This window comes from Hesperophylax consimilis, chromosome 1, assembly GCF_061612785.1.
Source record: "Hesperophylax consimilis isolate HC1 chromosome 1, BYU_Hcon_1.0, whole genome shotgun sequence".
Lineage (NCBI taxonomy): Eukaryota > Metazoa > Arthropoda > Insecta > Trichoptera > Limnephilidae > Hesperophylax > Hesperophylax consimilis.
Window position 1 is genome coordinate 29419194 of NC_142836.1, and position 16363 is coordinate 29435556.

Below are 16363 nucleotides of genomic sequence, written 5' to 3' on the forward strand. Positions count from 1 at the left end.
ATCCCCAATCTGAGTACTAGGGTGAAGGTATTGGGGAGGGGAAGAAGATGAGGAAGAGAAATGTAGAAAAGTACCTGGCTATTTATATCTGGTCACCAAACACGGCAAAAGCTTGGAAATAACGTTTCCATTCGGAATGGTGGTCACACAACAGGGCGATACTGAGAGTATATTTCACTCTGGAACGTGCTGCAAACACACATTATATTATGTTGAATATATTAATTGTGAAATAACACAAACAAATAAAAATTTATTTGCGCACGCCGGGTTTGACCGTCAAATTACGGGCTTCGGATTGCGAGTCGAGAGTCTTATCTCTCAACCACAGATGCTATAATTAATTAATTAATTCACTATGAACGTGAAAACTTCACTAGAAAAGTAAGAAATATTTTGTGTTGTTTATTTATTTGTTAATTTATTTATTACACCTAATAGACGTTTTCATTCTAGTTTAATAGTTGAGTATCGCAGTTATTATAAATTCTTCAAAATTAAAACAATAGAGAAAACAAAATAGAATGAAAAAAAAAATGTTACAACAAAAGCGTATAATAAAATAAGATACATTGGTAAAAATGATAAGAAGTCTCACATAAGTAGATATTCAAAATAAAGAAAAGATTGCAAAAATTATAGATCTCTATTTGTCTCGATATATAAAAGAATTAAAATAAACAATATTTATATTGATTATTTTTAAGGTGAAATATATCTCCCATATCAGAATAAGTCATGTAATCCTAAGGGGTTTAATAATATAAGGGGCATAACAACGGCCTAAATTTACCTTTTGAAACTCTCAAAACAAATCCAAGAGTCTTAAGGGCCGTATATACGGAAGACGTAAAAATTAAATCGACCTTCAAAACGCCATGTAACAAACAAATAATATACACTCGGACGCAAGAATATATTATTCAGTATGGACGTGAAACCTTTATTAGAATAGTCAGCAATATACGGCAGACGTAACAATTAAATTAGAGTGAACGGACGTGAAACCTATATTAAAAGGAACCTTCAATATACAAAAAATATACACCCGGACGTGAGTATGTACGTGACGCTAGAAATGTATGAGAGTGTAATAAACATCAAAACCTGCATTATTATGAATATTAAAAAAATATGATATTAGCGATTATCGTGAGTAAAACATAGTGCAATATTCACAAAAACAATCTAAAAAAAAGAACTAGAAGTGCTGGACGCCCAAAGACGGATTTACGCACGGACGCAATAAATGTTGTGGGACCTATATATATATATATATATATATATATATATATATATATATATATATATATATATATATATAATACATGGATATTATATGTATTGAATGTATGTCGAGCAACGCCGGGTACACGTCAGCAAGTAAAAAATTTAAAAACTAATTGATAGAGTGAAAACTTTTAGTACCGTAGACCGTTTTCGGTGCGCTCGTTATTCATCGAATACACTAGCAATCGAATGCCTCAAATAGTCATACCCAGAATACCGTGTGATAAATTATAGCTATTGTCTCCAAAATGTTAGCCTGAACTGGTATTATGAGATTTTTAAAACTTGCTGAATATTTAAACCTGAATCATCCCTTACGAGTTTCCACTGGCGTCGTTGGCCGTGTAATTCTGTTACCCGGATTACCTGCAATTTATTGGCTCTATCACAAGCGTATAGTGCAGGGTTCTGCAAGCTGCGCGGCACTTCCACTCTTTTAACTGGCAGTATGAACACCCGCGGGAATATTCAAAGACATACTACAATCGCTGAAAATAATATCGACTGGTCTTTAAGGCTAAACAAGCAGGATTTTCTGAACGCGCTGAAACGTGCAACATCAGTTTTCAATTATTTTAATATCTGGTATACACCGGCATATAGTATACCTTCTATTCTTTTGGTAGAGAACTAATGAACTTTTTTTCCACATTCGATGGTCTTGTCTATTCCGTAATTATTTCATTTGGGTCGTTTAGTCACTTCTAAAAAAAGCCGCTTCATTATTTTACTCATCTTATTGGCAAGTGTTGGTATATTTTTACCTACTCATATTCAATAGATGTCTCCTCCTGTTTGGCAGCGCTAAAGCACCCACCCACGAGACGATTTGGGATACCATATTGATTCATTAGTAGTATTTACCTATTTCTATTTTAACAACTTGGATCTGTTCCCGTTAGCAACTTTGGCCTTTCAACTTTCCTTTTCTCTTTTGAATGTCGTTATTTAATAATATTAATTAATAATCGTTATTTGCATCTTGTAAGTTTAGTATATCGAACAATATATGTAACGTGAATTTAATAACGCTTTAGTTATCTTGATTAAGATCAAACGAAATTAACAAATTAACGCCCGAAAGTTAATATTACCACTCAAATGATATAGTTTTATTTTATCAAATTGTTGTAAAATATAATAATTATAATAGTAATTATAACAGTAATGTGCATAGCTTAACTTTGATTCAAATCGGAGTCACCTGACACAGTGCTCGCTTAATAAAAAGTCATCTGCTAATGTCAAAAGTTCTGGGTGAGTTATTCTTCTTTGAGCTTATTATGTGATAACGGAGGTAGTTGACAGGCCTACTGAGAGACTTGCTTATCTCTGATATGATTGATTGACAGGTGTTTATCAATTACTATCGTGCAGTGACGGTTTTATATAAGGTGTGTTGAATCCAGCGACTTTATGTTCTGATAAATAGTTGATACAAAACATAGTAGCGGCGCCAGAGCAGTAGACTTGCAAACCTTGGGTTTTTACTAGGTGACCGTGAGCGCAGCGATTAAGAGATTGTTTGAACACCAAATTTGAAAGAAATAATATTTTGCAAGATTTAACAGGCTTTTTCTGCGATTATCGTGTTTTATGTAGATCTTATTAAAATAAGTTTATTTTTTTATTCATGCAAACAATTTGTACATTATTTAGTTTTATTTCACCCGCCATGTTAGGGATGTCCCTGTTTTAGGGTGCGTATAAACAGAACAAAAATTCCGCGAGCCGAGCCACGAATTACGGAAAAGGAACAAAGCAATCGCAAGCGGCATTTCACGGCGTTTTCGGTTGCTTCGTTCCTTTCCCATAATTCGCGTCTTGGCTCACGGAAATTTTGAGTGTTTATACGCAGCATTATGGCGGGTGAAGTTTACAGATTTAATTTATTGATATGCTTAATGATAATTTATTTATTGGTAAAGGTAAGAGACAAACAGTGTATACATAAAATATAAATATAAATATATACATGTTAAATACAGTCAAGCCAAAAAAGTCTCCTATATTAAAATTTATTGGAGATGGAGTTTTATTGCATAAAAAAAAAATATATATATATATATATTTTAGGTGAGGAGGGGATGAATAGGAATTTAGGATGAGGATAGGAGATGCTCTGGATACATTCCATACTATTGTATTAATTTTCGATCGTACGTGTTACTTCTAATCGATATTTGTGAAATGTATTGCTAAAAATGTTTATGTTTTGAAATTTAGTATTATATTGGGCACATATACGTGGAATTGGTGAATTTTTTCTAAAGTTAGTTAAATATGTAGGTAAATGAAACAAATGGGATTGCCGTGTTGATCTTGTTGGAATATGAATATTTATTAAATTGATTAGCTCTGGTGAGTCGAGGCCATTGTTAAGAATTTTAAATAATAACATTTGGTCAAAAATTAAACGTCGTGTATGAAGGGAGTTGAAGTTGTGGTAATTAATAGAATCGGTGTAATTTGAGAAATGTAAGTTTTGTTTATAATTAATGTGTTTAAATTTTTTTTTTGAATTCTTTCGATTCTTTCAATGTGTAAAAAGGAGTCCAGATCGGTGTGCAGTGTTCTAGGTGGGGACGGATGAACGCTGTGTAAAGGGAATGTAGAGTCTTAAGGTGGCGGAAAGGTTTCGTTACACGTATTATAAATTCTAGCATTTTGTTTGCTTTGTTGATGATTGCATCAGTGTGTTGAATGAAGTTTAATTTCACATCCAGTATTACCCCAAGGTCTCTGATAGATTCTACTATCAGAGACCTTTAATTAATTTATTTTAAGACCTTTAAAATAATTATTTTATGTATTACACAATTCAGTTTTAAATATAAATATTTAATATAATAATTAAATTAACTAAATTTAATGTGAGACATGTATAAAGAGTATTTAAGTGGATAGAGGATCCTATTTCTTACTTATCCCTTTGGTTTTGCAAATATATTATTTACTTACTTACATGATTCCATATAATTGAGCTAGGATTCATTCACCAAACACAAGAGCCTCGTCTCTTTATGGTGAGGAAAAGCTATTATTATTTACCTTGATAACACTGTATAATATGTATAATTGTATATTTATTGTAAAAAACATACAAATATTAAATAAAAAAAATTAAAAAAGAGTTTAGGAATGTATAGGTAAAATTAAAATTGCTGAAAATGTTACTGTTTATATATTTTTATTTTATTTTTCTGTTGTGAATTGTGAATCTCGTATTTAAAACTATTTTACTGTTACCTACGACATTACAGTACGATATCGATAGAATGAATTGCCGAATTGTATTTCGTTCCTAGGTCGCTAATCTTTGGTACATTGATGTGATGAGATTCATTGAGATCTAGGGAAAAATATACCAATAATAGCCAAGAGACGTATGTTTTTCAAATATCTGATGGAATTTTATTCTGCACCGACACTCTAAGGACGGGTTGTTTCGGAGAATCTGAACAATTCATCAAATTTCAACGTTCATTTTCAAGTTCTGTGAAAGATTTTTTCAAGTTCTGTTTTTATTTCAGTTTTGTCAAGCATCTAGCCTACAATGATATAAAAACAGAACTTGAATAAGTCTTTCACAGAACCTGAAAATGAACGTTGAAATTTGATGATTTGTTCAAATTCTCCGAAACAACCCGTCCTTAGTCTTGTCGTGTTCGTTTTTCGTGTATTTATGAGTACCTGGATATTTGCAACTGTCAACGTAATCCAATGACTCGAATAAGTAATATTTATTACTTTATTATTCCAGCAATTTAACTGTGTTTCACGAGCGTAAGTGAAGTGTACTGGTTCAAAGTCGAACCTCTAAAGTTTCCCTAGGTTTTAAGTTAAAAGGAAGCAACAAGCCAAAAATGTGAAAATTCTTACCACCACGAATATAGGTAATCGACATAAAAGAGTCTAGAATTGCTCAATTTTGGCGCAAAGTGTTTTTTAAAATTTATTTTGTGAATAATTATGTAAGAAAAAAAGTTAATCAAGGGATAACAGATAAAATTTAACTTGTAACGCGTGCATTCACTTCTAATGAAAATAATACGTTTTTAATAGTTTACGCTAATACGTTTTTTTATAAAGTATTCAAATTTCCGGGAATGTTGTCTTTCTTTAAAAATTTATTTTTAATTTTTGGTCTTCGTAATGAATCGATTCCTAGAAAAGATTAATCGCACATAGTGATTTTAGCATTAAGCTTCCTCTTAACTTTCTTTTTATTATTAAAAATGGCTTCTTTTAATTACTGATAATTTTAGGCATTTTTTCGTAAAAGAGCTTGTGTTGTTAGTGCCGTGTCCTTAGAATATTCGTTCAGTTAAATTCTCCGCATGCTTCCCGCCAAGGACCTCTGTTGCACGCGACTTTCCTTTGTGGAATCTACATAAATATTATGTGTAAGATATTCCACATTCTGCCGGCACGGAAAAGTGTGAAGTTGGGAATGATTTATTCATCGAACGCTCCGAGGTGCCCACCCTCGTGCGGTCACCCTCGTGTGGTCACCCTCGGCCTGAAAATACCAAATGTTGACCTTGCCGAGTATTATTACCGCTACGTTTGTTTTAATAAACCGCCATTTTATGACAAATTCTTTTCAAGCTTTTTTTATACCCGGATGTCGTGTTAATTTATACCCTTATTAAAGATTTTCCTCGGCATATGTTGGATTTTGTGCTTAAGTTCAGCACAACTAACGCTACTGTGCTATAAAGATATATTTTGTTTATTTACTTCATTAACGATTAAATTATTAAAAAAATATATTAAGTCATCACTTTATAAAATATATATATATATTTAAATAATTTCACGCCTGAATCTAATTATAGACCAAATTTAACCATAAAGTATTGAAATACGGCATTTTTAATAGTATATTTTATTTATTTTAATTTACTCCCATCTAGGTGGGTCTTTATATTCACACCAAAATTTCGAAACTTCATTAAACAATAAACATACAGGGAGAAAAAAAGTATTGCTGATTTACTAAAAACCGGTTAAAACGGGATTGCAGGCCGTTTCGTGTTAAACTTTTAGTACATTCTTAATTTATCGGAACGCATGTTCATGCTCCTGCATTTGACCTGATAATATGTAATGACGAAATGTGAAAATATTATGATTTTTATGAACACGTGAAAGACACCGAAATCATGCATTCCTCTTTTACTAAAGGTTTAATAAGAAACCTATTAATACATTCGTAAGGCTCCGTACCAAGCGTTTTTGGATGGTTCGAAAGAGAGACATGTAAATATGAATGTTAGAGGAAGCGCGCAAATATAAAACCAAAATATTTAATAAAAAACGACTCGTTTGAAATAGAACAAAAATCTCTTGACAAATGCCCAAGTTGCATTTAAAGATACACTGTGATTTTTTTCATATACATAAAACATTAAATAACATGACAAATCGTGTTTTTATAATTTTCGAATCTTACTTTGCAATTTTTTTATCGATTGAATTTCATACAATTACCATTTCGGCATTACAAATGTAAAGGTATTATCTTAAAAAATAACATACATTTTTTAGGAACTTAAAAACTTAAAGTGTTAAAAAGAACTTTCTTATAAATCGGTAGAAATTGGGATTGCGGGGGCTCAAGTGCCCGCAGTCCCGTTTTTAATCAGATAATAAATATTTTGAAGAGATTCTTAATAAATTAGCAATATTTTATACCAGTAAGTTTTCTCCTTGTAACTACGAATCTGCGAAGCCTGAATCGAGATTTGTATCAACATTGTTAACGGAAGAAGATTACGATCATTCATGCTTCAATCCGAATCGAACTTTACTCATTTCACAGAATAACCTGAGTTGGATTAAGTCTTGCATCCCCTGAAATACAGCTAAATCACTAAGATGTGAATCCTAAAAGCTCTCGCCATTCATGTCGTTTCTTTTCAGGAAAGTAAACCTACAAAACTATCTACTATTTCAATTGCCGTTTCTTCTTGGTCTCCTGGAAAGGTATTCCGAGATTGGAAGACCTTTTGGAGAAGTGTTGAATAATTCACGATATCTTTCACGTCTTCCATTCCTGAATTTACAAGTGAAAAAAACCCAGACTGACATTACGCCATTTCGTAACTTGTCAAAACATGAATACATATTTATATACATAACTTTTGAAAGGAAGTCTTATTATTTAGGTGAAAATGTAATAAGACTTTACTTTACTTTGATGTAATAAGTCAATTAGTCAATGATAATATTATTCAAATTGCTTTGAGACAGAAATACACGGACATGTACGACAGTCGGTGAGTATTGCACAATTTTATTTCTTTCTTATAATATCCACACGCATGCCGCGCCCACCTTCCCGACAACCGACCAACTTAGCAAACATTCCTTTGCAAAGCCTGTAATAGTGTCCAATACGTATGCAAAGCTTCGTTAGGAGTGGTTTTTAGACAGCTGAGCAGATAGTATAAGTGTCCTAACTTTGTTTGATAGACATTATCCTGCATGAGCCCTCCGCTGGAAAACAATTTAATTAAATTTGCTCACTAATGCAATTGAAAAGTAAAGTCACACTAACCCCTTCGTTCGTATTGACGTTGAATTAAATGCGTTGAAAATTCACAAAAATAGGCTTTAGCACGATGCAATTCCATCAACCATTCTAATTTTTATTTGGTATACTTATGACGGGAGTGTTCACACAGCCGACGAAAACGCCCGTGGGTACAATCCTGTCAGATTCCAAACAACATAAGGATGACGAAAATGTCACAGTGCTGAAAATATGTGAATAGGGTTTAATTCTCCCAGCTATGTTTTCCGTCGGGGCTCTCTTCCTTGCATATTTTACTGCGCGTTAAAGGAATTGTATTTCTTTCATAAATGGAATGGAGTGTCTCGGAGAATTTTCACACTTTTTTAGTATGCATCTTTAAAAAGGTAGTTTGCGCTTTGACTGATTTAAGTCTATCTCTATATTTCATGGAGGCCAAAGTTGCAGTTGGGAATGGTTTTGGTTATTGGCGTCGCGCTACGGTAAATATTTGATCCTTTCATTCAACCGGATCAACCCTCCTCTATCCTCTAAAGCAAGTGTGGCCTGCATGTTTGTATCTATTTAATCTAAAAGTGTCTCTTACACGGTAGATTCTTAATTAACTAATTAGATTATCATCCTGGATTGCACTATAAACGTGTAGAGACCGTTCCTCGGGTGACATTATTAAGGACCTGAAAATTTCCCTTTATTTTTTGGTATTTTAAGCGCTTTTTTATCGAAAAAAGAATGACAATACGCAGCGTTTTCGACAGTTGTTAGCGGCGTCTCAAGAAATGGCTGTTCAAGCTTGTCAAAACCATGGAACAGGAAATATTTAGAACGTTGATTATTAGGTACTATCTATCTTATTTTAATACCGCAATGTCGCGTGAAAAATACGAAAATTCTAGTTATTTACCCGAAAATTTCTATTTTCGCGTTATTCGCGTCAAAATAGTATAATTTGTATATTTCGCATTTTGGATAACGCGAATATTTCATGTCTCACATTATACATAATATGTCCTGTGATGCGTTTTCATTTTCTGTTTACCTGTATATTTTAAGCAGTGGTTTGTGTTGTTTTTATTGTTATTATACCTTTTTTAAAAAAAATTAACAAATTTATTTTGTTTAATTCTTATTTGTTACTACTGAATCTCCGTTGAGGTGATTTATGAGGTTTAATGACAGAATAGTGACGAAACACAACATTGAAGAAAAGTTATAAGATAAAACATATATTTTGATACTGCCAATTCGTTGTCGAATTCCATTACCAATTTTAAACTTTTCCCACTTTTGGTAATAATAATCAAATAATTAGAAATTCAGTAGTGGAAAGCCTAAAATGGGAAACCATGTAATTTTAATAAAATAATACTTCACCACCTCTGGATACCCCTCTCCCCAAATGTTGTGTATATATTATATATACCATAGCTTAAGGAAAAATTGTACCAGTCTGAAGATGACCGTGATAGGCTGAAACCGGTAACTGTCAGAAATATACAAAGTGTTAAAAGGTTTAAAATTTTCAATATATTCAATATGAACTCTTATTTTATCGTGTTCTGTTTTGTCACTGTTCAATTTTATCCGGTTACCAATTTATAATTATGGCGCTCCATAGATTAGCTTAAAATTGCTTCCTAGCTAAACCGTACTAATTTACTCTAATCGTAAAAGTCATATAACTTAAGTGACAATTAAATACGCTGGCATAACCGATAATGCAGTATGTACGTTTTATATTAATTTAATTTCTAGGAGTCATTATTGCACATACTATTCCGGATTTTTTGAAACTATGTATGCGTTACTATTATTATTTAAATAGGTTGGCATTTTTATTAATAATTCTTTTCGAATTCTACCCCTCGTTTGGAAATTCTGGAAATAATACCAACGTTGGTATACATTTTCTTCACAAATATCGAAATAAGTATGGCTCTACTCTAAATATATACCAACGTTGGTATTTTTTTTCTTCAGAAATATCGAAGTAAGTGTGGCTCTACGCTGCAGACAATTACTTATTGTTTCTACCATTTTGTAAACACATTCCGCCACTTGGCCTATAGTGAAATTATTCTGGAGCACTCCTTTATTCAACCTGTTTCCTTCGCATTATTTTTTTTTTTTCGGTTGTCTAATTTATTTTCTTATCCACTGGAGGCTTCCCCGCATTATATAATGGCGCCCTGAAGAACCTCTATTCACCAAATCAGCCAATTCATTTTGAGCTTCATAGTAGTCCTACGTAATTTATCGTGGATTTGGATAGCATCTTTATTATTTGAACGGTGTTATTAACCAGACTTTATCCAGACCCTACTTTTGTATTTTACTAGTGGCACTTCACTCTTTGCTTTACTCAATAAGTGCCATACCATTTCAATGCACCCTCAAAACTTTTATTCTAGATTCATTAAAAAATAGCCCTTCGACCCTGAATAAAGCCTAGCGTAAGAGAGCTTGTGTTAAGGATCCACTGAGATAGCCTCTTGTTATTTTGCAAATGAAAAAATTATTTTATGTACAGCTGGGACAAAAACCACCACGGTACAATAGTAATAACATTGTTTCTGTAAGCACACATAGAATTGTAACGTAATCTATTGCATTCTATTTTTATTGCAAAATGTATGGTTTGGATAAGCTTTTATTTCAATTTACAGTCCAAGGATACAATTTTATTACTAGCCTTTTTATACGCCCAGTAGAATGAATCCAGAGATTCAGGATAACTGACAATAAATTGCCATAAGGGTTTCATTTCCCAGGTGGTTCAGCGCTAAAAATAACATTTTCAGGGCGTTTTTAAAAAAAATTTAATAGTGTTTTCCTATTCTTAGATAACTATTATTGATAACTTTATTATTCATTGTTATCTCCAATTTTGTATTGCTGGATATATTTCTAATGTCTTACGATGTATTTCTTAACACTGGTTGTTTCACAGAATTTTAACAGTTCATCAAATTTCAAAGTTAAAATTCAAATTCTGTGAAAGTTCTATACAAGTTCTGTTTCATAATTGTTTATTTCATCATGGTTGTTTCACAGTATCTTGATTATAACAAAACTTGAATAGGACTATCACAGAACTCGAATATTAAGTGCGGGTTGTTTCACAGAATTTGAACAATTCATCACATTTCAAAAGTAATTTTCAAGTTCTTTGAAAGTTCTATTCAAGGTCTGTGAAGCAACTGGCCCGTACTGATATAATAACAGAACTTCAATAGGACTTGAAAATTAACTCCGAAATTTGATGAATTGTTAAAATTCTACGAAACAACCCGTCTTTCCTTTGAAATTTGATGAATTTTTCAAATTCTGTGAAACAACCCATCTTTAATGTTTTTACATTATATTTTTGCATTCAAAATCTAATGTTAAACTATATGTTTTGGTCCGAGCGACGAATAAACAATGAAATCGCTTTTGAAGGAAAACAAAACGTACACATTTTAAACGGTACAAGAAAGTTTTTCAATTAAATATTAATGCGATTTATCGACGCGTCTAATCCGTTTTCCGCTGTGGTTAATTTGAATTCGTATGTATCTCCCAAGTCTTATTTATTTAAAAAATCCTTTAGGTTTCTCATCCGTCAATTAATATCACTAATAAACCGGAAAGTACCATTCGTGGCCCCTTCCGCTTTACTTAACATTCCACCCTCGCCTCGAGATACATAAAATGGGTAATGATGCTTAAAAAATATACGGATATTATGCCTCAATTTAAAGTTTTTTTCTCTTTATGGCATATTTTCCGCCCCTTTCTCCCTTCTAATATTATTATCTATCTCGACGTTTTGTATGATTCATTTTCAACGGTAATTAACGGAAAATCAATTTGCCTAAGAAGATTTATCGGCCTCGATAAACGGAAAAATGGTACCTGATGTATTAAATTTCAATTCATGATGAGTACGATTGCGCAATTAGTTTATCCAACAGTTAAAAACATCGCATCAGTCGCTACGTACCTAAGGTAATAGAATAAAGAATAACACAAAAAGTCCCTTGCGGAGATCTACGATGTCAGGCGAGTGTGAGTGAGGCGGAGCGCTTGGCTATCGGGCTAAATGGAACATTTGTTTCCATTCATTTTTTTATGTAAGGCACTTCTGGTTTTCTTCTTTATTCTATGCCTATTGTCAATTCAAATCTAAAGTTTATTATTTCTTTTCGTGAAGCATAAAGAAATCAATATCTTTTTACAACGTAAATGGCAATGGTGATTATTTTCTGTTTACCCTGTTCTTTTACGATTGTTTATGTAGCTGTTATTTTCGTATATTTTAGCTTGTGATGAACTTCTTAGTATATTCCTTTACGAACTAATTCGGTAAACCTGTTAAAGTTTATTTTCGGCTCTCAAAGGCTTTTCCAGATACCTCAAAAAAACACTACTCGTGAAATTTGTTAGAAACTTTTCATAACTTTATAATATTGGGATCCTGAAAAGCTCTTCCTGAAACATATAAGAATCGTGTCTTTATGTGATGTAAAAAGTTTTGGTTTGATACAATAACAACGATTTTCTTTTTTGTTTGCGGAATTTTGATAAATAGCTAGTATTTCAAAAAAGTTCAAACGGTAGTCTTATTCTACCCACCGTTTTAATTAGATACCGCCTATTTCGCCAAGCAATCAACTTTTTTTTGATACACACAATAACTTAATGTGATGTGAGGCCCACCTCACTGGGTAATTCAACCGTGCTGAGGCCCCATTTTTTTATTATGAGTATGATGTAAAAACAACTTTAATATCGTACAAAACTCTCGTTTGGGAGAAAGTGCATTCCCACCCTCCGGTGCGAGAGGGTTAAAGACGTTTTTTAGCTGCTTTTCTTCATTTTTTTCAAAAGCTTGATAACGTTATGTAAAAACCTTTAATAAGAGAAAAGTTATTATTTTTTGGTAAACTAATGTTTTTAAGACAAGATTTTTTTATGCATAGCACAAAGTAATAATAATAGTATATAAAATAAAGTTGGTTGTTTTCAGGTGAAAAATGTAACAAGCAGTAATTGTTGAATGAAACACTAGTATATATTGAATAATTTCGCGGGTAAGAGATAAGCCGCCATAGCTCAGTGGTCAGAGCTGTCGACCGGAAATCGAAGGGACACGGGTTCGAGTCCCGTTGGCGTCATGTATCTTTTATCAGGAGATTTTTCAATGTCGATGAGTGTTTCAGGCGAACAATTATTGCTTGTAAAATAATTGAGAGAAAAGTCATCACCACACCGTTTTTTTCGTTGAAATAATTGTCTTCAACTCTCTAATTTAAAACTGTTCTAATTCTGTTATTTTTTCGTAAAATAGCTAACATTCGTTAAAAACATTTCTGCGGCACGCCCGTGTTATTTTTTGAACAGAAACCCTTTCTTTCAGAACTCTAGCAAATCCTCGCTGAAATGCTTGCCTCGTTAATGTTTTCGTTTTTCTCTTGTGCAGGAATCGTGGTGTCGTCGGTGGCGGGCGGTAGGGACCCGCAGGATGTGCACAGGTGCAGACCAGCACCTCCCAACAGATGCCCTCAATCACGGTAAGGAGTTCACCGAGACCATAAGGCGCGCTGCATGCTGCATGCTGGACCCATTCACTAACTGCTCTTTAGATACTGAAGTAACCGAGTCCGCAAATATTTCAACTGTAATGTTTTACATTTTTGAGAGAACTATTTGAAAGCTGCAAAGTGGTTTAATCTCTTTATTTTAGGTCTGCTGCGAACAATCTCAAAAATTATACGTCTTATGAGGATTTGAAAGAAAATATAGTAGGTAAATGTAATGGCAAAATAAAATATATAATTACAGTTTAGGTATATATTCAACGAGCATTTTAATTGGTTCCATGATAACTCAACACAGTGACAATTCAACACAACTTTGATAAGTGATGTAAAGTCATTCATAATAATAATAAGAATTTATCCCACTAAAAGCGATGAAGAAAAACTAACATCTGAACCTAACCTTTGCAACCTATTTAATATCGGTATAAAAATAAAAATAAATTTTGACGCAGCTATTAATCATATAAAATAATTTTTATTTTACACACGTATTGTAGTTTTAAGAATAATTTCAGCCTCCAAGTAGGACCCTCTTTTCAAAATCCTTGCTGATGGTGTACTTATTTTTTCTGTCAGGAATCGTCCGGAAAATAAAAATAATGTTTTTTTTTTTAATTTTTATGTACAATATATTTTGAAAATAAAAAAGATTTTTATAGAATTTTCGAGTTTTAAAAATTTATAACTTATGAACGTAACATCCAATCACAAAATTAATCGTACGCTACATGTAAGATAATACTACAAATAATATGTTTTTTAAATTTTAACAAAAGATGTTACGTATAAATTTTTTTTAATAAAATTAGCGACCGGTTTCGACACGTCCGTGTCATTAACTAGCTATTTTAAAACTAAATTTTTAAGTGCAGAAATATGGGGTTTTATTTAGTTTGGTTCTTTGATGGGAGGGATTTGAGGGAGGGGGAGGGGGTTGAGAGGGAAACGGAGGGAGGAGTCAACATAACGGGGAACATTGTCAATAGAGGTGATTTGCAAGGTGCTATTATTTTATTTACTATTTTTATTTACTACCTCTATTGACAATGTTCCCCGTTATGTTGACTCCTCCCTCCGTTTCCCTCTCAACCCCCTCCCCCTCCCTCAAATCCCTCCCATCAAAGAACCAAACTAAATAAAACCCCATATTTCTGCACTTAAAAATTTAGTTTTAAAATAGCTAGTTAATGACACGGACGTGTCGAAACCGGTCGCTAATTTTATTAAAAAAAAATTTATACGTAACAAATGTACATTGTGAATAATAAAAACTCATTAAAAACAAAAAATGTCTAGAAATTGTTACATAGTGAATGCCAAAGAAATACAAAAAAATTTTAACAAAAGATCTTTGGATATCTTGTACACCAATATGAAAAAAGTAGTTTTGAATAAATCGCAAAAGAAAAAACTGTACGGAGTCAGCGTATTAATACCAAATATTTTTTTAAATTACCTTCTGCGATTCCTGGACCGTACATGTCTTCCATTGTTGCCGCGACCTCATCCTGCGACCTCCTCTCGCGATCCTACTCCTCAAGAGAAGCTCTTTTCAATTTTATGGCCTCTTTAGTCTCCTGTTGGCTATAGATATTCGTTCGATCGCTACCTGCGTTTCGGGACGACTCTGCTGCGCTCATTGGTAATTGATATAACTTCGGAAATAGTCTGAATTTTAAAATGTTTAAACGTTTAAAATATCCTTAAAAGTTAAAAAAATCGGTGTAACCCTTTGACCTAGTTTTGTTTCATCAATATTCACGACTATCACTTTTAAAAGCTGTGTTGAGTTATCCGGTTACCCTTTACCATAGAGTAGTTTACTATCTCACCTAAGTAGTTGCTTAACGTGTTCCTATCATCTATTCATAACCACTGAAGATTATAAAAGCCTTTAGAATAGAGTAGTTTACTATCTCACCTAAGTAGTTGCCTAACGTTTTCCTATCATCTATTCATGACCACTGAAGATTATAAAAGCCTTTAGAATAGAGTAGTTTACTAACTCTGTAGCCTAACATGTTCAAATCATCTAATTATGAGTAATGAATACTCGATTGGCAACCACCTCGCTAAATCGTTATTTTACATTTCTTATAATGCCTCGAAATTTATATACTGAAGTTTAAAACATCGCAAAAATAATGTATTTTATTCTTAATAATTTTATGTATCTTACAACTTTAGTGAAGTGTCTGATAGTTTCGAGTAGTGGACGTAATCGAGATATCTAGTTCATAAAAGTTAAATGAAATTGAAGCATTTCTATTTAAAATAGGCGCACTGTTTTTAGGAAGTTGCGGTCGATGTGATTCGATTATGACGATGTTTTTTTAAACGAATAACGTCCCGTATTATGGAGATTATCTCTTCCAGTTGATAAAAGTATACCAAAACTGTGAGAATTTTAAGGGTAGTACGCTTAAAATCTTATCTAAATTAAGTACCTATGTAATAACACAATCTCAGTGAATCCAACCAAATGTAGATAACATTATGTAAATTATTGGAATAACTTGGGTTACACTTTAAATTATCGTAATACGAGAGAACTGTTTCAACTGAAAGTAATGTAGGTTTTTTTATCCCTGATTTTGACCCCAAGTTTTCATCTCTATCATGACAATTATTAATGAATTCGAAGAATGTATTTTATTTTGTGCTTCTGTTTAATTTGTGGAACTACACTAAAACACGATAAATACAATATACACGGTGTCCGGAAACTCGTAGTACAAACGGGAAACCGGGGAATCCTCATTACGTTTGGAGTCGATTTTGTGGAATAACTTTTTTGATTTGAGCTTTAGTTTTCGAGTAAATCGAGTTCTAGGTTGGAATTTTTTAGGTTAAATTTACTTTATGTTAAATTTACTTTATGTTAAAAATCGCTTGGTAGGGGGTTATGAGCTGTTTATTGTCTTTTATAATCCGTCGAAGCGTTTAT

General features: G+C 32.7%; 1 protein-coding gene across 1 annotated transcript in view; it reads left to right on the top strand.

The window, feature by feature from the left end:
• MCU (mitochondrial calcium uniporter) overlaps positions 1-16363 on the top strand; it is a 245994-nt gene that overhangs the window by 36487 nt on the left and 193144 nt on the right. Inside the window, exon 2 of the mRNA XM_089637613.1 lies at positions 13296-13386. Within this exon, the coding sequence (XP_089493739.1) occupies positions 13296-13386 (91 nt within the window). The remainder of the gene's footprint in view (positions 1-13295; positions 13387-16363) is intronic.